We start from the raw sequence: 19,375 nt of genomic DNA, 5'->3' as shown, positions 1-19,375 counted from the left end.
CCCCAGGTAAAAGCCCCTCCCGGCACGGGGGCACCCCAGGAAATAAAAGGGTATCAAGGGCCAGTGCAAACCAGTGTGAGCCTGACTGGGATGTGGGGTCCTGGCGGGGAGGGGGGGGGCTGTTTTTTTTTTTGGGGGGGGGGGCACGGAGCATGGCTGCAGCCCCCAAATCTGTCTCTCCCCCCCCCCCCCCCAAGTGCCACCACTGTCCCCAAGCCCCCAGCCTCTTCCGAAGCCCAAGGGGGAAACTGAGGCACGGAGCAGGAAAAGGGACCGCCATGGGGGGGGGGGGGGACACGAAGTGGGGGGGTCCCCAAAAAGCCACCAGAGGCACTCAGTCAACATCCGATTTACTGACAGCGTGGGGAGGGGGGGGGGCAGGATCCCGAGCAGGTCAGAGCATGCCTGGGGGGGGGACAATCCTATATGGGGGTGGGCAACCCTATTGGGGGGGGGGGCAACCCTATGGGGTGCATGGGGTGTGGGGGGGGGCGCACACGGGTGGGGACAGCTCAGTAGTGCAATGCCAGGGACGGCACAGGGAGCCGGGGAGGGGGGGCTCTGACCCGCTCCCCCCACCCTGTCACGGCTGGAGGGGGGGGGTGGCAAAGTGCTACTGGTCATACTGGGAGGCTGTGGGGGGGGGACGGGACAGTCCCTCGCTGCCCCCCACGGGGTCGCACCCTCCCTGGGACGGGGGTGCTGGGGGGGGGGGCGCTGCGGTTAGGGGACCCCGCCGCCAGCCCCAGCCCCGTACCTAAACACCACCAAGGCTTGGAATTGGAGGCGGGGGGGGGTCCCAGCAGGGAGCCCCCCCCACGCCTAGGGCACGCGGTAGGTGGAGGTGTTTTTGGGTTCGGTGCTGGGCACGCACCAGTCCCCGGCCTCCTGGCTGGCCTGGTAGTGCCGCCACGCCGACTTGTTGTACACCGGCAGCCGCTCCACCGAGTCCGTGGACAGAGCCTGCGGGGACAGCCGGGGGATGGGGAGCGGCCCCGAGACCCCCCCCGAAACCCCGCGACCCCCCCCCCCCCCCCCGGATAAGGGGACGGGGAAGGACCCCCCCACCTTTAGGTAGATGACGGCGTCGGTGCCGAAGCCCTCCATGGAGAAGAGCTGCAGGTCCCCCTGGAAGTACTTGGCGTAGAGGCGGGAGATGGGCAGCCCGTAGCCAAAACCGGCCTGGGGTGTTGGGGGTTGGGGGTTATGGGGGTTGGGGGTTATGGGGTCGGCACCCCAGGGAGCCCCCACGCCTCCCCACGCCACCCCGAGTGGCACCGCGCGCACCCTCAGGTGGCACCGCCGGGCATCCCCGTGCCAACCCCAGGGGTCCCCATGGCACCCCCAAGCGCCCCCAAATGTCCCCATGCCGTTCCAGGCACCCCACAATTTCCCTATGTTAACCCCAAATGTCCCCATGCCACCCAAAGCACCCCAAAGTGTCCCCATGCTCCTCCAGGCACCCCAAAACGTCCCCACGCCAGCCCAAACCTCACTATGCCACCCCCAAATATCCCCATGCCACCCCCAAACATCCCTGTGTTACAGCCGAGCACCCCAAAGTGCCCCCCTGCCACCCTAAACCTGCCCATTCCACCCCAAAATGTCCCTGTGCTAACCCCAAGCACCCCTACGTGACCCCACACCAACCCCAAGCCCCCCCCATACCACCCCCAAAATTTCTTCCCACACCCCCAAAGTGCCCCCAAATGCCCCTGTGCCACCTCCGAGCAACCCCAAACATCCCCATGTCACCCCAAAATGTCCCCATGCCACCCCAAAATGTCCCCATGCCACCCCCAAACCCCCCCACCCCACCCCAAATGTCCCCATGCCACCCCAAACCCCCCCACCCCACCCCAAATGCCCAAATGTCCCCCCCCAAACTCCTCCCACCACCCCCCAAGTGCCCCCAAACGCCCCCGTGCCACCTCCAAGCGCCCCCGAACGACCCCACGCCACCCCCAAACATCCCCAAACCCCCCCCAAACACCCCCAAACCCCCCCAAACCCCCCCCAAACCCCCTCCCAGCACCGCCCCGGGATCCCGTGTCACGTACCAGGGGGGCACCTACCAGGGGGGCCCCCCCGGTGCCCAGCTGTGGGGTCGGAGCCGTGGAGTACATGTAGCTGAAGAGCCGCTCGATCTTGCGCAGGGGGACACCCATACCCCGGTCACTCATCTACAGGGGGGGACAGGGGGGTGACAGGGGGTGACAGGGGGTGGCAGGGGGTGGCAGACGCCCCCCCCGTGTCCCCCGGGGGGGGTCGGTGACGCACCTTGATGGAGAGGTCCTCCTGGCCCAGGGCCACCATCACCCTGATGGCCGGTAGCCGCGGGCTGTTCTCGTGGCTCTCCACGGTGGCTCGCATGGCGTTCTGGGGGGGCGAGGCGGTTTAGGGACCCCATAAAACGCTTCCTCCACCCCCCCCCCACCCCAAAAAAAAAAAAAAAAATCATTGGGGTCCTCACGGCCTTACCTTGAAGAGCTCGAAGAGCATGTGGTAGAGATGCGAGGGGACGTAGACGATGCTGATGGGCTGCTGGGGGCTGCTCGCTGCGGGGCACAGCGCCGTCAGTGGCCTCCCCAGCCCCAAACGAGCCTCCCAAAATCTGACCCCAACCCCGACCCCATAGCGGGGACCCCCCCCCGGCCTCACCGTTCACCTCCTCGATCTCCAGGTCGGGCGAGGCCATGTAGTACTTGTCGCACAGCAGCTTGGCCATGTTGTAGGCGTCTGCGGGAGGGGAGCGAGGAGGAAGGGTTGGCACGCTTGGCACCAAGGCTTTGGGACCCCCCTTTTCCCCACCTCCCAAAATATTTTGCAGTTTTAGCGACCCCACAAACCGCCGGGGTGACCCCAAAACACCCAGGCACCCCTTGGCTGAGGCTTGCCCAGCTCGTGACACGGGTGGCTCCCGGATTAAAAGCTCCCGGAGAAAGGAGAGGATCAGGGGGACCTTAAGGGACTGAACCCCCCCCCCAGATCCCTTCCCTGACGCCGTGCCCCCCCCGGCGGGGTGGGAGCCGACCCCCCCCCCGGCCCCACAGACCTCTCACCACGTTGGCCACGCTGCAGTGGGGGTCGATGCTCCCGATGTGCTTGGGGTGCGCCGGGTTGGTGCTGCCGTCAAAGAGCAGCGCTGGGGAGGTGCGGGGGGGGGGGGTGTTAGCGCTGGGGACCCCCAAATAACCCCACAAAGACCCCCAGATTGGTGCCCCCACACCCCCAGCTGTGCCCAAGGTTGGGTTTAGGGTCCCTTATGGTGGGTGACGTGGGGACAGGGGTGGGTGCAGGGGCAGGGTGGGCACGCAGGGGACAGGGATGTGGGGCAGCCAAGGTGCACAAGCACTGGGGATGATGGGGACACCTGGGGCTGGTGGGGACACCTGGGGACAACGGGGACACCTGGGGACAATGGCGGATATTTGGGGATGATGGGGACACCTGGGGACAATGGGGGACACCTGGGGATGATGGGGACACCCGGGGATGATGGGGACAAGGTGATGCTGAGGACACAAGCAGGGTGCACAGGGTTCGTGGGGACGCTTGGGGCAGGGGTGACACTGGGGACAAGAGGGGACACCCAGGGGTGACAGGGGACACCCAGGGCTGGCAGGGTGCCCCAGAGGGGACAGGGACACCCAGAGCTGATGGGGTCAATAGGGGCAGGAGCAGGATGCTCAGGACTGCTGGGGACACCAGGGACAAGGTGATGCTGAGCACACAAGCAGGGCGCACGGGGCTGCTGGGGACGCTCGGGGCAGGGGTGACACTGGGGACAAGAGGGGACACCCAGGGGTGACAGGGTGCCCCAGAGGGGACAGGGACACCCAGAGCTGATGGGGACAACGTGGGCACGGGCAAGACACTTAGGACTGATGATGCTCGGGACCGCTGATGGGACGCTCAACGCGGGGTGACGCCGGTGGCGCTCGGGGTCACCGAGGGGACCCCGGGGGGTGGCGGTGGGGACCTGGTGGTGACGTTGGGGACCTGGGGGGACCCTCACTGTGCTGGTTGATGAGCATGCGGATGGAGATGCGGCTCAGGTAGAAGCGGTCGAGGAAGTACTGGATGTTCTGGTTGGACACCGGGTCGTCCCCGTAGGCGTCCTTGTACTCGATGACGCCCTGCGCCATGGTGGGCACCACGTCGTTGTGCCGGTTGCGGATGGTCACCAGGGCGTCGGTGAACCTGCCGGGGACATGGAGGGGGGGGGGGGGACACACACAATGCTATGGGGGGGGTGGGGGGACACCCGGTCCCGGCACGGCTCTGATCCACTCCGGGTTTTCTCAAGGATCGGAGGCATCGGGGAAAACCCGACGTGGAATCCGGTGGCGGCTGGGCCAGAGGTGACAAGGGGGGGGGACACACCGGGGTTGTCACCCCCCCCCTCTGCACTTACTGCCCCAGCGTGGCCTGGTCCTCGGGGTCCCTGTCGTGGAACTCCATGATGTCCAGCAGGCTCTGCACGTACCTGGGGAAGGAACCGGTCACCTCCCCCCCCCGAAATTGGGGGCACCGGGGGTCCCCACTGCAGGGCGAGGGGCTCAGCACCCCCCCGGAGCGAGCGCTGCCCCATGAAGCCACCCTAGAGGGGGGCAGGGGGGGGACACATGCTTGCCCCATAGCACGGTGGCCCTGGGGACGTTGGGGACACAGACGGTGGGTGTGGGGGTCCCAGCGATGTGCCCCCCCCCACCCCCCAATTCATGTGCTTTGGGAGAGGGGCTGGGCCTGATCCTGCCACCCCCCCCCCGGTCCCAAATCTCGCAGGGCTGGCACGGGGACGCCACCAGCAAACAGCCCATCACGTGGCCGCGCTGGGAGAAGGTTCAAGCTGCCACCAGCTGGCAGGGGGACGTGGCCCTTAAAGGGACACCCAGAGCCCGTCCCCCACACCCCCAGGGACACCCCTCCGCGCCCCCCCCCCCAGCCACCAGGGCTGGCTTGGCCCCTTCAGGGGGCAGGAGGGGTTGCGGAGGGGCTGGGGACCCCCTCCCAGCCCTGTGCTGGCAGCAGGTGACGTGTCCCCAAGCTGGCCAGCAGCCCGTGCCACCAAAGGGCTGGGTGCCACCCGTGCCTTGTCCTCGTCCCCGTGCCACCCCCCTGTCCCCCCCCGCCCCCCAGCAGCGCCCTCTGGATCTGCTGGGGACGAGAGCTGGTGGCAGGAGCGGTGGTGGCAGCGGGACCAGTGGGGGCACACAGGCAGGTGGTGGCGGTGGGGTCACCCTTGGGGGGACAGTGGTGGGAGCTTGGGGACAATAGCGGGACCTGTGGTGGGACCCATGGTGACAACGGTGGGACCCACGGTGGCACCCAAGCAGGTGGTGGCACCGGGATCCCTCTGGGTGACAGCAGTGGGACCTCAGTGACAGTGGTGGGAGCTGGGGTGAAAATGGTGGGAGCTCAGGGACAATGGTGGGACCTGTGGGGACATTAGTAGGACCCGTGGGGACAGTGGCGGGAGATAGGGGACAATAGTGGGACCCGTGGGGACAATAGTAGGACCCGTGGGGACAATGGCAGGACCCACGGTGACAACAGTGGGACCCGTGGGGTGGCACCCAGGCAGGTGACAGCGGTGGGATCCCTCAGGGTGACAGCAGTGGGACCCGTGGTGACAATGGCAGGACCTCGGTGACAACTGTAGGACCTCGGTGACAACGGTGGGACCCACGGCGACAACAGCGGGACCCGTGCTGGCAGCGGCACGACCCACGCTGGCACCCAGGGGACATCCCCACGACCCCAGGGGGGCCGGGTGGCGGCAGTGGAGGGGGGTGGTGACAATGGGGTGGCAGGGGTGGTGGCGTGTCCCCCCCCCGGGGGTGTCCCCACTCACCAGCTCTGCACCAGCTGCACGGAGGGGGTGCGCAGGACGCGGTCGGGCAGGAGGTTGATCTCCTTCATGATGTTGGAGAGGCGCACGGGCAGCTCCTGCCGCAGGAAGGCGAAGGAGGTCTTCTCGCAGGCATTGCTGGACCCTGGGGGGGGGGGTGGGGGGCACGGGGGGGGGGGTGGGTGAACCCCGTTGGACCTCCCCCCCCCCCAACTCCCTCCAAGCCCCCCAAGGTGGGCTTCATCCCCTCCGCCAGCAGGAACCGCGGCAGGTCCCTGATTTTAGACCCTAAAGGGGTTGAGGGCACTGGGACGGGGCTGGGCTCAGCAGGCTGGGCAACCAGTATGGACCAGTATGACCAGTATGGAGCGGGCTGGGGCTGGAAGCGCCCTCGTCCCATGCCTGGGAGGGTTCGCCCAGGGGTGGCGCTGGGGTCCCCAGGTGGCCGTGTCCCCAACCGGGGGGTGGCACAGAGCCTGGTGGGGGCATGGAGGGGGCTATAAAGGGGGGGGGGGGCACATCTTGGAGAAACGGGGGGGTCATAAAGGGGGGAAGCCCAGGAGGAGCTGGGGGGGGGGGGGACAAAACAGCATCAGGGGACCCCAGGGTGCAGCCACCAGCAGGGATGAAGAGGGGGGGGGACGTAAATAAATATAGCCCTGACATTAACCACGCGGGGGGGGGGGGCAGGAGGTGACAGAGACGCAGAGACAGGTGGGGGCACCCTGGGGAGCATCACGGGGGGGGGGGGCGATGGCATCCCCTGGGGAGCCGGGGGTGGTGGGAGGGGGACCCCCAAGGCCTGGTATGTATTGGGGGGGGGGGGCAGGACAGGGCTGGAAGAGTGGGGGGGGGGTTAACTAAAGGGGGTCTGGGGGGGGTCAGAGGGGGCAGGACCCCCCCCCCCCCGAAGCGGGACAGCGTTTTGCTAGCCCAGCTTTTTACCTGTGGGGTATTTTCCAAGGGGGGGGGGGGGTCTTACTATCCTAATGAGGGTGCACGCAGGGGACCCCCCCCCCAAAATAACAACCGGACACCCTAGCACCGGAGGAGGGGGGGGGGGGCGTTTCCCTGTACCCTAACACTACGGGGGGGGGGACCCTCCTTAGGGGCAGCCCCCCCCCCCCCAAGGCCAGGCTATCTCCTACCCTAGTGGGGTGCTCCTCGGGAGGTGGGGGGGGCGGTAATTTAGGGGCGGGGGCGGTAACTAAGGGGGGGGGGCGGTTACTACGTGGAGGGGGGGGGCGGGACACCGGCTGTTTACCGGGGGGGGGGGGGGGGGGTTGAACAGAACCAACTATTGCCGAGGGGGCCTCCTCCATTGCCCGGTCTGGGGGTACACCGAGGGGGGGGCAAAATGGGGGGGGGGCAGCACCCGAGGGTGTGTGGGGGGGAGGGGGGGGCTATTTACCGAAGTCCAGGAACTGCTTCATGGAGAGCGGCGAGGGCGAGAACTTGCTGAAGTGCTCGATGTAGGTGGGCACCCCCGCCAGGGCCGCCCGCTTCCGCAGGCACCGCAGCAGCCTCATGGTGCCCCCCCCCCCCACCCCGCCGCCCGCCGCCGCCCCCCAGCCCCCGGCCCCCGGCCCCCGGCCCCGCCGCCGCCGCGCCCCCGCGCCCCAGCTCCCGCGCCCGCCCCTTTCCCGCGCCACGCCCCCTTAGCCACGCCCACCGGTCACGGCCCGCCCGCCGCCAATCAGAGCCCGCCGGACCCGCCCCCCCCTCTTCGCCCCTCCCCCCCCCGCGGGGTTAGGCGCGCCACGCCCCTCTGGCCACGCCCCTCCCCCCAAACTCGTTAACCCCTTCGCGGCCGGAGCCGGGCCGGGTTTAACCCCTTGGGGGCCGGAGTGTAGCGCGATGGCCTGGGCGGCGCTCTGAGCTCCCCCCAATATCCCCAACCGAGAGGAGCCCCCCCAAATAACCCCCACCAGGGGGAGTCCCCCCAGTAATCCCAACCACGGGGAGCCCCCCCCAATAACCCCAACCATGGGGAGCCCCCCCAATAACCCCAGCCGGGAGGAGCCCCCCCAAATAACCCCAAGCGGGGGGAGCCCCCCCAATAACCTCAACCAGGGGGACTCCCCCCCAATATCCCCAACCGGGGGGAGCCCCCCCCAATAACCCCAACCAAGGGGAGCCCCAACAATGACACCAACCAAGGGGAGTCCCCCCCCAATATCCCCAAACAAAGGGGAGCCCCCCCCAATAACCCCAACCGGGGGGAGCCCCCCCCCGTAACCCCAACCAAGGGGAGCCTCCCCCCAGTAATCCCAGCCGGGAGGAGTCCCCCCCAATAACCCCAACCAAGGGGAGTCCCCCCCATAACCCCATCCGGGGGGAGCCCCCCCAATAACCCCAACCAAGGGGAGTCCCCCCCAAATAACCCGAAACAAAGGGGAGCCCCCCCAATAACTCCAGCCGGGGGGAGACCCCCCAATAACCCCAACCAAGGGGGATGGGATGGGATGCCGATGGGATCTTCCCTACCATCCCGTCTCCCTTGAGCTAATTTATATTCTATTCTCTATTATATTATATTTTATATTATATTTTATATTATATTTTATATGATATTTTATCTTATATATCTTTTAGGAGCAGCTGCAGTGACTCCAAGCGTGTCTCAGGGAGACGGGGCTCCGCCCTGGGGGCGGGCAGCATTTGGGCTGGAGGTGTGCTCCGGTCCTACCTCCAGTTCCCACTTACACCACAAGGTGTACCCAAAGGCTTCCTTTGGGAGCATTTCTGATGGGCAAAAGTGGTGCCCTACGAATTGTCTAGGGTCCCACTTAGGGTTTGGCTCCGTGTTCCGGTTACGCATATGTTTAGGGCTCTTTGGAAAGAGAGAAGGCGCAGAGCCCTGTGTCCTGTGGGGTCAATGAAGGCTCCCAAAGGGAGTTCAGGTGTACCCAAAGGTTTCCGTTGGGAGCATTTTTTGATGGAAGAAAGTGAAGCCATACGTGTTTTCTAGGGTCCTTCTTAGGGTTCGGCTCAGTGTTCTGGTTACAGTTACATTTAGGGTTGTTTGGAAAGGGAGAAGAAGCAGGGGTTAGGGTTAGGGTTAGGGTTTGGGTTTGGGTTTAGGTTTAGGGTTAGGGTTTAGGGTTAGGGTTAGGTTCTAGGGTTTGGGTTTGGGTTAGGGTTAGGGTCATTAGGGTTAGGGTTAGGGTTAGGGTTAGGGTTAGGGTTAGGGTTAGGGTTAGGGTTGGGGTTAGGGTTAGGGTTAGTCTTATTGTTAGGGTTAGTGTTAGGGTTTGGGTTTAGGTTTAGGCTTAGGGTTAGGATTAGGGTTGTACCCAAAGGCTTCCTTTGGGGGCAATTTTTGATGGGAGAAAGGGGCTTTGTAGGCATTTTCTGGGGCCCTATTTTAAATCTGTCTTTTAAGGGGGACACTGCAGGGGGCTCAGACGCAGCAGGGTGCAGGGGGCTCAGGTACCCCAGGGATGCTGCAGGGTCCTGGCAGCCCGGACTGGCAGGAGCTGGGCTTGGGGTTCAGCTGGGAGCAGGAAGGGGCTGAGGTGCAGCCCCGGGGCTCTCCCTATGCCTTCCCTGGGTGCCCAGGATTTGGGGCTGGGGGGTTTGTCCTGCAAAGGGGCAGCAAAGCGCCCGGCATCCTGTGCGTGCTGCCCCCCCTGCACCCTCCCAGGTGCCTCGCTCAGCCCCAGCCCCGCGGGTGGAAGGGCTGTGAGCCAGCCTGGGGGGTGCAGGGCTGCTGGAGGGGCACGGGGCGGGGGGGACCCCTCGGCTGGCACCCCCCCGGGTGGCCGCAGCGGTTCCCACCAGGGCAGGAAGCGTTTGCCAAGAGCCTGCGGTGTCGTCACCACCTGCGGGGCCTCGGTCAGCATCGCCTCCACTCTTCTGAGAATCCACCCCCAGTTCCCCATTTCTGCGGGGACGGGGACAGCTCCCAGCCCTACAACTGGGGGCACCGAGTGTGCCGGGGCTCTGCCCACAGCGGGGGTCCTGGGGTCCCCAGTGCCCCCCGGGGACCCGCAGGCAGCTGGGTCCCCTCCTGCCCGGTGCCCAGCTCCTGGCAGCGCCGCGTGCTCGAGCTGCGACCAGCAGCGCGCCTCCACGCAGCCCTGCACACCCTGACCTCCCCAAAACCCTTGAGGCCTCCACGCTGCTCGCACCGATGCTGAAATTTTGGGGCCAGCAGCTGTGGAATTGCCATTTTGGGTCCGCCTGCGCTTCCTGTGGCAGGTGAGAGGCAGGGGCTGGGGGTCCCGCAGCGCCTCGCTCAGCCCTGTGGTTTCTGCCGGGCTGACGGAGCCGGGTCTGTGCTTTCTGGTGGTGGAGATGGAGGCTGAGCCCCCCAGGCAGCCCCGCAGCTGAGGCCTGCTGGCTCGTGACACTTGTGGCTGCGAGGACTGGCACCTCTGAGCTGCTGCGGGGGCCCCTAGAGGACATGGGGTGGCTCCTGGGTTGCTTCTCCCGCAGCGCTGGGTCCTGCATGGGCAGCAGGGTCCCCGTGGGGAGCAGCCTCTGATTTTCGGATGCGATGCCCCGCTCCGTCACCCCGAGCGGTGATGCTGGACCTGGAGCTGAGGGGTCCCTGCTCACCCCCAGCGGTGGCTGCGTGGGGTCCTTGCCCGCTCCGCCGGCCGCTCACCGCGTGGCTCCGCTCCCAGTACCGCCAGCGGGGAGATCTTCCAGCAGCGCGTGGCCGAGGAGGACGAAGCCTTCACCAAGAAGGACGTCGTGCGCCTGCTGCGGCAGATCCTGAGCAGCGTGGCCTTCCTGCACCACCACGGCATCCTCCACCTCAACCCCAAGGTACCAGCCCGGGGCTGGGGGCTGCAGGCAGGGGTGGGAGCAGGACCATGCTGATGCCGTCCGCTGCCCATCAGCCCCAGAACATCCTGCAGACCCGCAGCAGCCCCCCGGGTGACATCCACATCGTGGACTTTGGGCTCTCGCGGCGGGTGGATGCGGTGCAGGAGGTGTGGGAGATCCTGGGCACGCCAGAGTACATGGGTAAGCACCACGACGGGGCCAATCCTGCACCGGGCTCTGCTGCGCTGGGCCCCTCTGAGCTCCCCCCTTGCTCCTTGCAGCTCCAGAGGTCCTCAGCTATGAGCCCATCACCGACACGTGGTAAGGGGCATCCGCACACCCCGACCCTGCTGGGGAGCACCGCGGCCGCCTGCATCCTCCATGGGCACTGGGCTGAGCTCCTGGGGACGGGTTGGGGGAAGCCACATCGTGCTGGTGACATCCCTGGGGTCCCAAACCAGCACATCCCCAGGGCTCCATGAGGTTCAGGCTGTGCTGTGGAGCTGGTGGAGGGGGACACTGAGCCCCCGGTTGGCCCCGAAGGAGACGAGGAGCTGGTGCTGGTGGCCTCCTGCATGCTGTGATACCCCTGCCCGCAGGTCGGGGAGGCCGAACCGGGGGGAGAAACCGGTGCCAGCCCCCCGGGAAGTGGCCCAGGAGGTGCTGAGCTGAGCGTGGCCGTGCCACCGGGCAGCAGCAGCTCGGACACGGGGTACGGGCAGCGGGGGCTTGGCTGGGAACCCAGAACCGGGGTCCCGGTGAGGGCAGTGCCGTAGCCCCAAACCGAAGGAGCCCCAGGAGGGGGTCCCGGGGGGCTCAGCACCGGGGGGCTCAGCCTGCGGCTGCTTGGAGCAGCTTTGCCGTAGGATGGCCCCGAGGAGGGGGTTCGGGGTGGGGGTCTCGGGGCTTCGCTTGCTGCGCTGCTGGGCACAGCCTCGGGGGAGGCACCGGGACCGGCACCGGCGGCCAGGGGTTAAGGGGGGGGGGTCCCGGTCCCGAGCAGGGGCAGCTCCAGCCTGCAGAGGGCACTGCGAGACCGGGCAGCGGCGGCGGAACCGGGGGAAGAAGCGGCCCGAGCACCCCCCCCCCCAGCCCCGGAGCCGGGAACCGGGGCCGCCCCCGCTGCCCTGCCCGGGGAGGAGACGGGGCCACGGCCCTGGGCTTGGTCTCCATCGGTGGAAGTGGAGGGGGCTCCATTGTAGCCCCCCCGGAATGAAAACGGCGAGCAAAGGCAGCCCCGGCGCTCCTGGACCCCCCCCCCCTGCAGGGATCCCCGGGGGAGAAGCACAGAGCTGAGCCCCCCCCCCAGGAGCACAAAGGGGAACCCGTGCTGGTGTGGCACCCAGCTCCCGTGGGGGGGCTGTGGGAGGGCACCCACCTCACCCCCCCGGGGGCATTGCCCAGGGCAGAGCCTGGCTCGAGGGACAGCCCCGACCCCTGCTGCTGGAGGAGGGCGAGCTCGGGGCTCCTCCGAAATGAGGCCAGGGCTCCCCGCAGCCTCCCCTCCGCTGCCAGCCCTGAAAGCAGCCCAGCAGAGCTATGGAAACGGGCAGAAATATTTGGATTGCGCACCAAGAGCTCGCTGGGGGAGTGGTGCAAGGGAGCAGGGGAAGGGGTGAAAGGGGAGAGCAGCCCCTGGCCACAGCTGGCACCCAGAGCAGCGGGGGAACCACGTCCCTGCGTGGGGCAGGAGCCTCCAGCTCCAGGGACACGGCCAAATTCAGGCTGCCCAACCCCGCTCCTCGACCAATACGTTAGGAGACAGAAGCACAGCAAAGCTGGAGCAGCTTGGAAAACACAATCAACCCCAAAGCCCACGGCAACCTCCCTTCCGCTCCTCCTGCGCATTTGGAAAAAAAAACCCGCAGGCAGCTCCAAGCCTGCAGGAAAGGCCTGAGTAAACACGGCCCGGGGGGCTCTGTTTGCCTCAGCCCCGTGGAAAGGGCATCTGCAAAAACTGGGTTTAATCAAGGTTTAGTTTGTAATTCCTGCGTGTGTGCTTCTCGCAGGGAGCAGCCGAGGCAGCCCTGCTGTGCCCCAGCTGGCCTGGGTTCAGGCTGGGCAGCGGGGCTATAAGCACGGAGACATTCCAGCAGGGGCACGGGCACGCTGCTCTCATTTTACAGGCCTGCTCTCTCATCCCCTTTCCTCTTAGCAGCCACCAAGGTGACAGAAAAACGCAGAGCAGGAAGGTTTTTAAGGGCCCCGCTCTCCCCCGAAGCCTCCCCAGCATCAGGGGGAGGAAAGAAGGAGAGGCCACAGCAGAGGTAGTGCAGTTAGTTTAATTTATAGTGACCATCAGCAACACGTTCCACCTGGGCAGGACTGCGGTCGCTGCTCCAGCTGCATTTTGATGTTGTCTTTCTGCAAACACCCTTGTAAACATACAGCAAGGTCTGCCTGTAAACACAGCAGTGGCCCAGAAGGTGACGAAGTGCAGCTCCGCACGCACGCGTGACACCATCTGCACCAAGTGCACACACACCTTTCCCCTTTCCCCTATCTGCGTGGCATTTCTGCTTCAGATCCAGGTTACGATGATTCTTGTTATTGTTCTACGCTGTCCATACATAAATACTCCAGATCCACTGCGACAATTAACGACAACACGTTCACACACGACACAGACACACACACAGCTCACTGCTCCTACAGCTACGTCACGGTGAGGAGGGCAAAACAGAGCTCACCTTGCACAGGAGAAAAAGCAACGGCTGCAGTGGGGAAATACGGCAGAGAATCCACTGCCACGGAGACTTTTTTTGGGGGGGGAAGACCCTTTGGGGAAGACTCAGCCTCTCTTCTCCCTTGATGGGCCTCTTAGACCATGAGCGTACCCTTGCCACAACGGCGTAGGCACCGGGACCTCTGCTCCTGCAAAAGCTGCTCCCGCTGCCGTCATGCACAAGGGGTCAGCTGGATGGGCCAGCACCTCTGAGGGCTTTGCAGCCTCGGGGCTTTGTTTTTAAATGAGACAGCCACGACAGTCCAACTGGCACGTGTAGGTATCTTACAGCTGGACCATGTCCACGAGGTGCACAGGCAGCCCCGCGCACTGGGGACACGTGGTACCTGTAAGGAACACCAGAGCACTTCCCAATGTACCCCACGTCTGTCCCAAAAACACCCAGTCTCTCTCTGTCCATCTTTCCAGTCATGTTTTTAGGCTGAGCTGTGTAGGCTGGCCCCAAGGCACCTGCACACAGGCCTGGGCTAGCAGCAAAGTCCCCGTGCTCACCAGACTCCAGAAACAAGCAGCAGAACCAGGCACAGGGCTTTGCCTGGGATATTTGAGCATGCAGATGCTTGGTTAAAGGAGCATCTTCTCTCCATGAAGGAGAGAAACCGGCTTTTTTTTTTTTTTTTTTTTTTCCCCAAGGACAAGCCAGGCAAAGGCCAGGTGTTTCTCTATCACTAGGGCACAAAGAGAACCACCCCACACTTAGCTGAGGCCCCTTGAGCTGCGCCCCTTCATCCCAGCACCTCAAGCCTTGTCCAGAGGTCAGAGAAGAGCTGAATCTCAAAGGGTAAGAGGTTGTTTTTGCCAGATTAAAAAAACATTGCACATGTGGAAGCACTGGAGGTAGGAGAAGCACACCCTGAACTGCCCATTGCTCATAATTTAATCAGAGGCAGAGACACGCAGATCCACATGCAAAGCTCCCTGTAAAAATCTCTTTTCCTGAGCAGCAAGCTTTACGCAAGCTGAAGTTGCCTTTTCTTCCCCGTGTGCCTTTATGCCCACTCAGCTGTAGCTGCGTTTTTCTCATGCTGCCCTGATAAGCCTGCCAGGAAGCTCACAACACGAGAAGGACACTATTACACACCACACCGACACTTCATGCACTTCATATCTTCAGCAGTAAACTTAAGGAAGGAGCAGTTTCTTTGATCCAGTGTCACTCAGTACCCGAGAATGCCAAAGCTCTCGGCTTGGAAATTCCACGATAACACTCGAGGCTGCTGCAATAAGTTATTTTCACTAGGGGAGGAGTACATGCAACTCAGACACACGGGACAGTACTAGGCATAGATCACAGGTGGGTAACACTGCTGGAGCAGAGGGATCTCTAATCGTCAAACTTCCCTTCGCGGATGGTATCGAACGAGAAGGGGAGGAACTTGAACCCAGTGCCAGTGTAGAACTTGTTCTGGAACTCAATCCTGCAAGAGAACAGAGCGAGCACTCATTAGAAAGGCAGATCTCTCACGAGAGCTGGAGATTAGCAGGAACTCCATTAAAAAGGAGCTGTTTATGGACCATAAAAAGAAGCCTTTAAAGAGGAAGAAGTAGGATTATGATGTAGCTCAGCTGCTGGCACAAAACCCAGTTTGTTTGACGTTTCTGGATCAGAGGAAAACTGTCAAGGTACTGATCCCAGCACCACAGGCAATAAGGGCAACAAAAATAAGAACTCCTGAACCGTGGTGTCACTTAGAAGCACCTAAAAGCACCCAGCATTTCCTATAAGATCACGTTACCTATAAGACCATGTTACTGAAGTTCACATTTTCACCACAACAAAGCTCAGTCGCACGGTGCTGCGCTCTGACTTCCTCCATCGGTTGCTTCTGTTTATTTACTTAAGCATATTTGGTTTTTGCCCACATGACTCCTTCTCCCGAGCTAGAGATGTGCCTGCTGCCTGAAGCTGAACATTAACTTCGCCTTGTTTGCCTGCTTCCCCTAATAAACTCGGTTTAAAAAAAGCATTATGCTCGAGAACTGTCCAATGGTCAGCAACAGCTAAATAGGGAGAGAAAAAAAATAATCCCATGATTCACAATAAAAACAAGCACGGTGTTTCAAGGAGCCTCATGAGCAACACTTTCCACTGCGTGGCCCACTAAAAAACTTAAGTCTCTGCAGGAATCAAGAGGCAGCAGATTGTACAGCTATTCTAGCAGAATAAATGCAGAAAAATCTCACTCTAATTATTTTTTCCAAGTTTGAGAACCATGGCAAAGTCCAAAGCTGATGGTGCTGCAGCTGGCAAAAAGTGGTTTCTCAGCAGAGCTCAGGAGTCAGGAGTGAAACTCATAAAAAGAGCTTTTTGCTCATATGTTCTGCTGCCTGTTCATGCCGATAAGCAGAGAGTTCCCTGCAGAGGAATCCCTAGGATGAACAGGATTTTCCGTGGGGGAGGAAGGGCTCCTTGCCAACACGCTCCAGTTTTTCAGGAACCCTGATAATCTCCATAAGTATCCTGTGACTAAGTGGCTGTTCTGTAAGCAAAGGGAAATAAGAGGCAGCCGGTTGGGTATCTGACTCACACAGAACCCACTGTAAATGAAATTTTAACCCCGATGATTAACTGTTCCAGCTGGCCCTGACACCCAAAAGCTCCTTTTGGACAGACTCAGTTACAACTGGCCACAACTGGATACCCAAAGCTCAAGGAGAGGCTGTTGTAAGGTTAGAAAACCAGTGAAAAAGTTTAACCACATTCCACAGCTTGAACTGTGTGTTTTTCCTGCAATTGTCTACAGAGTAATGCCCAGAACCCAAGGTCCTTCTCAGACATTCGAAATTGTTGTTCCCAGGGTCACTCACTCTCATGCATGCTAGCTTTACTGCTACACTTTGTACTGTCTCTCAGTGATCAAGTTCTGCAGAATTTACTAGACAGCAGTGCAAAGTAAATAAACAGACCAGAAAAAAGCTTTCTGGTGGTTTGCATTCAAGAAAACCCTCTTTTCAGCTTTTTTTTCTTTCTGTAGGAATAGTTAAGTGTTTGCCGGGCTGAAGATGCAGGGATTTTCCAACCTGCTGGTCACAGAATAACCAAACTGTTTGGAAAACCAGGCAGCTCCCCGTCCCGTCGGGAAGCAACTGCAGAGACATCTGTTGAACAGGAAACCTAACTTTCAGTTAGCTCAAGTGCAAATTCCTGCTTGGTATTTATATCCTTAAGGAACACGTCGATGCCTGAGCTGGCAGCGACTCCGAGGGCAGCCTGCAGTGCACCTTGCGGGTGCAAAGCCAGCAGGGTGTTTGTGCAGAGGTGGCTGTAGCCTCTCTTCCCCCAGAAGGACAGCAGTTTCACATGCTGCGGGATCATTCCATCCTACGCATGGGGCAGATGGCCTTTTAGAGCAGTACCGCGCTGCGATGGTCACACTGCAGACATACCCTGGCTTATGACCTTTATGAAGGAAAATAAATACATTTCTGGCGAGTGGGTGGGGAGCTGGGCTTTACTACTCCCACGTCCGCTGGCTAGATTGCAAGTGGGATGCAGCTCCAGCACGCCCACGCCTCTCCGAAAGCAGCACTCCCCCTCGGTGGCTGCAGGCCAGGAGCAATGCCAGGGCAGGGCAGGGCCTGCCTCTCTTCTCAGCTTACAGCTGAGCACAGCCATCTGCAAGGCACCACAGAACTGCTGCTTTTTATTTACTCCACCCGGTTGGTTGAGGCTGGACACGCTTGTGTTTGAAACCTATTTTGGTGGCACTGGGCAGCCCCACAGCCTTTGGAACAACACGGGCTTTGTGTGAGCTTCCCACCTGCAGCTGCACCTAACGTTGTGCGACCAGGAGGAATGCTTGGGATCTGTTTCGCTGCCTCCAAGGGACTCAGCTCATCCTCTGAATGTCCATGAACCTGTGGCAAACAGTTTAGGCAACGCATGGCAAAGAAAAATCACATTTATATCTGTCTCAAGTACATGGCGAAGTGCACACACCTCCCAGAGAAGCTGCTCATGCACTCAGGAAGGAGAAACCAGACTCCAACCCTTAGCACCAGCAGACAGTCCTCCGTGTTTGCCAAACCCATACTCACATGTGACTGGGAACCACTCTCTCCATGCTGATGGACGTGGGCTGAGGTGTGGGAGCTGAGACACGAACTGGGGTGATTAGAGCCAAGCCTGGACAATGGTTTGGCCGTGGCATTGGCAAGGGTAACAACTTCCAACCCTGGAACTGAGCCTCCACACCACAGTCATCTTTTATCACTTACCTGCCTCCTGCAGAGCAGCATGACCCCTGCTCTTTGCTGCTCTGAATTAACCTGATTTGCTCTGCATTATGCCTGCTGCTATCCATTCTTTGCAGCAATGGCCTGCTCTCGGGATATATTCTAAGGAAAAGAGCTTCCAGCTCTAAACCAAGCCTAAAACCTTGCTTTAAACAGGCAGCTCCACCAAAACAACATTTCTGCATCAATTGCTGGTGCTGTGAGCTGGCTCTGCATCCAGATACAATAGTCTCTTTTTGGGCAAAGTCTATGTTTGCTTTCATTAGAACTGCTGACCAGCTTATAAAGAAGTGAGGTACGATAATGTAAACAGAGATGTCAAGCTCCATCACCGCAAAGCAAACACATTTTGTGTTTCAGAACCGGGATGTTACAATGCAAGGAATTAACCACACGGCATGGGGCGTAGCTCAGACAGCTACCGAGTTCCAGCAGACCTCTGATAAAGGAGACTGCGATCTTGGCAGCACTGTGAGTGCTTTCCTCCGCCTCAAAACACTTCAGAAAAACCCAGCCTGCAGAAAAAATGCTCGCTTTCTGAAAAAGCATGCAGAAAATCCTCCTCATTTGGGACTGAGGGGCAGAGCTCATGGAAGAATCTGTTCTTCCCACTGAATGACTCCTCCTTTCCAGGAAGGCTGAGCCACCCACACCTTCAGAATTCCAGATAGGTGACTCTTCTCCCAGAGCCACAAAATATGATCTGCTCTTCCCAGGACAGCTGCATTTGATCCTCCACCCCCCGCTCTCTGAAAAGGAAACACCTACCACTGGAAACATACTGATTCCACGTTCAGAAGCAAAAAGGAATGTGAACAGCATGTTGTTTTGAACAACTGCAGGTGCCTTCCTTTCCATTGTGATAACGAAAACCCAACAAACCCAAAATAATTCCAGCATGTCACCTGCAGTGTGAAATTGATGCTTTTTAGACCCTAAGCTCGAGCAGATTTTTCGTAAAAACTTTTATTTACATTCTCATAGAAGTTTGAAACATATGTTCAGGGCAAATATCCCAATTTAGAACCTCAGTCCTGCAGTTCTCCAGCAGGTGCCTGGCACTGCTCTGCGTGGCACCCGTGATCCACGTGCCTACTGCTATTGCTCAGCTGGATTTTTCTCTTTGCCTGCCATTTCAGTGACACGCATCTTCCCTTTAAACATTTCTAGACCATATTTTAATCATACTTGAGAAACAGCTTGGTAATGTGAAAAGCCACCTCTCTGCTGAGCTGTAAACTCTAGTTCACCCTTGTTTCAGGTGCTCTGTCAGCAGTATCCCTAAGTGTGGTCTGTGATTATCATCACATGATAAGTATCTGCAGAAAAACATGCTTGCTTAACTAGAGTGAAAAAGAAGAGGCATTCAGAGCCGTTCACGTACTGTTATTCAGAAGCGTGCCACAAAGCACTGCAGTCCAGGCAAGCAAGATTTTGAAAATCCACTAACTCACAAGCCACTGAAGATCAGGAACACCACGCAGAGTCAGAGTGCTGGTTGCTCTGTGCTGTTAGCACTAATATCGAGCTGGGTGTGCAGAGCTCCCTCTTCACACTGATGCAACCGTGCATACAGTGACAGCAGTGTGAGGATGAGGAAACACCAGCCAGTCAACAAGAAGATCTCAAGTGACTGGTATGATGATTTCTAGGCTGGATGCCAGGAAAAACAGAAGCACCATCCAGCAGCCATTTGCAGGAGCAGCCCCCCCACGAGAGGCTCCCTCAGCACAAGATGGAGACACCTCTGAACTCCTGGGAGA

The 19,375-nt window shown here is 60.6% G+C and overlaps 2 protein-coding genes across 7 annotated transcripts in view; both read right to left on the bottom strand.

Annotated features, from left to right (window-relative positions):
- Nucleotides 1–353: 353 nt before the first annotated feature.
- PDK2 (pyruvate dehydrogenase kinase 2) lies at nucleotides 354–7,391 on the bottom strand. Of its 2 annotated transcripts, none has more exons than XM_032202689.1 (11): nucleotides 7,266–7,391; nucleotides 5,858–5,999; nucleotides 4,418–4,489; nucleotides 4,019–4,203; nucleotides 3,056–3,145; nucleotides 2,662–2,739; nucleotides 2,482–2,558; nucleotides 2,281–2,379; nucleotides 2,061–2,183; nucleotides 1,069–1,182; nucleotides 354–963 (listed from the first exon to the last, which is right to left on the bottom strand). In XM_032202689.1, the coding sequence occupies exons 1-11, from the start codon at nucleotides 7,381–7,383 to the stop codon at nucleotides 823–825; spliced, it is 1,239 nt and encodes a 412-aa protein (XP_032058580.1). In that variant the 5' UTR covers nucleotides 7,384–7,391; the 3' UTR covers nucleotides 354–822. The 2 variants fall into 2 exon arrangements, with proteins under 2 accessions (XP_032058580.1, XP_032058581.1); XM_032202690.1 differs by having other exon boundaries at nucleotides 2,076–2,183.
- A 5,505-nt stretch (nucleotides 7,392–12,896) lies between these two features.
- The window catches only part of ATP6V0A1 (ATPase H+ transporting V0 subunit a1), a 30,186-nt gene continuing 23,707 nt past the window's right edge, over nucleotides 12,897–19,375 (bottom strand). For all 5 annotated transcript variants that reach the window (XM_032202969.1, XM_032202964.1, XM_032202965.1 and 2 more), the window contains one exon: nucleotides 12,897–14,794. In XM_032202969.1, coding sequence (XP_032058860.1) covers nucleotides 14,701–14,794 — 94 coding nt within the window. In that variant the 3' untranslated portion in view covers nucleotides 12,897–14,700. The remainder of the gene's footprint in view (nucleotides 14,795–19,375) is intronic.

Source organism: Aythya fuligula, chromosome 24 (genome assembly GCF_009819795.1).
Source record: "Aythya fuligula isolate bAytFul2 chromosome 24, bAytFul2.pri, whole genome shotgun sequence".
Taxonomy (NCBI): Eukaryota; Metazoa; Chordata; class Aves; order Anseriformes; family Anatidae; genus Aythya; species Aythya fuligula.
The sequence above is the reverse complement of the archived record's forward strand: the minus strand, read 5'-3'. Positions and strand labels throughout refer to the sequence as shown.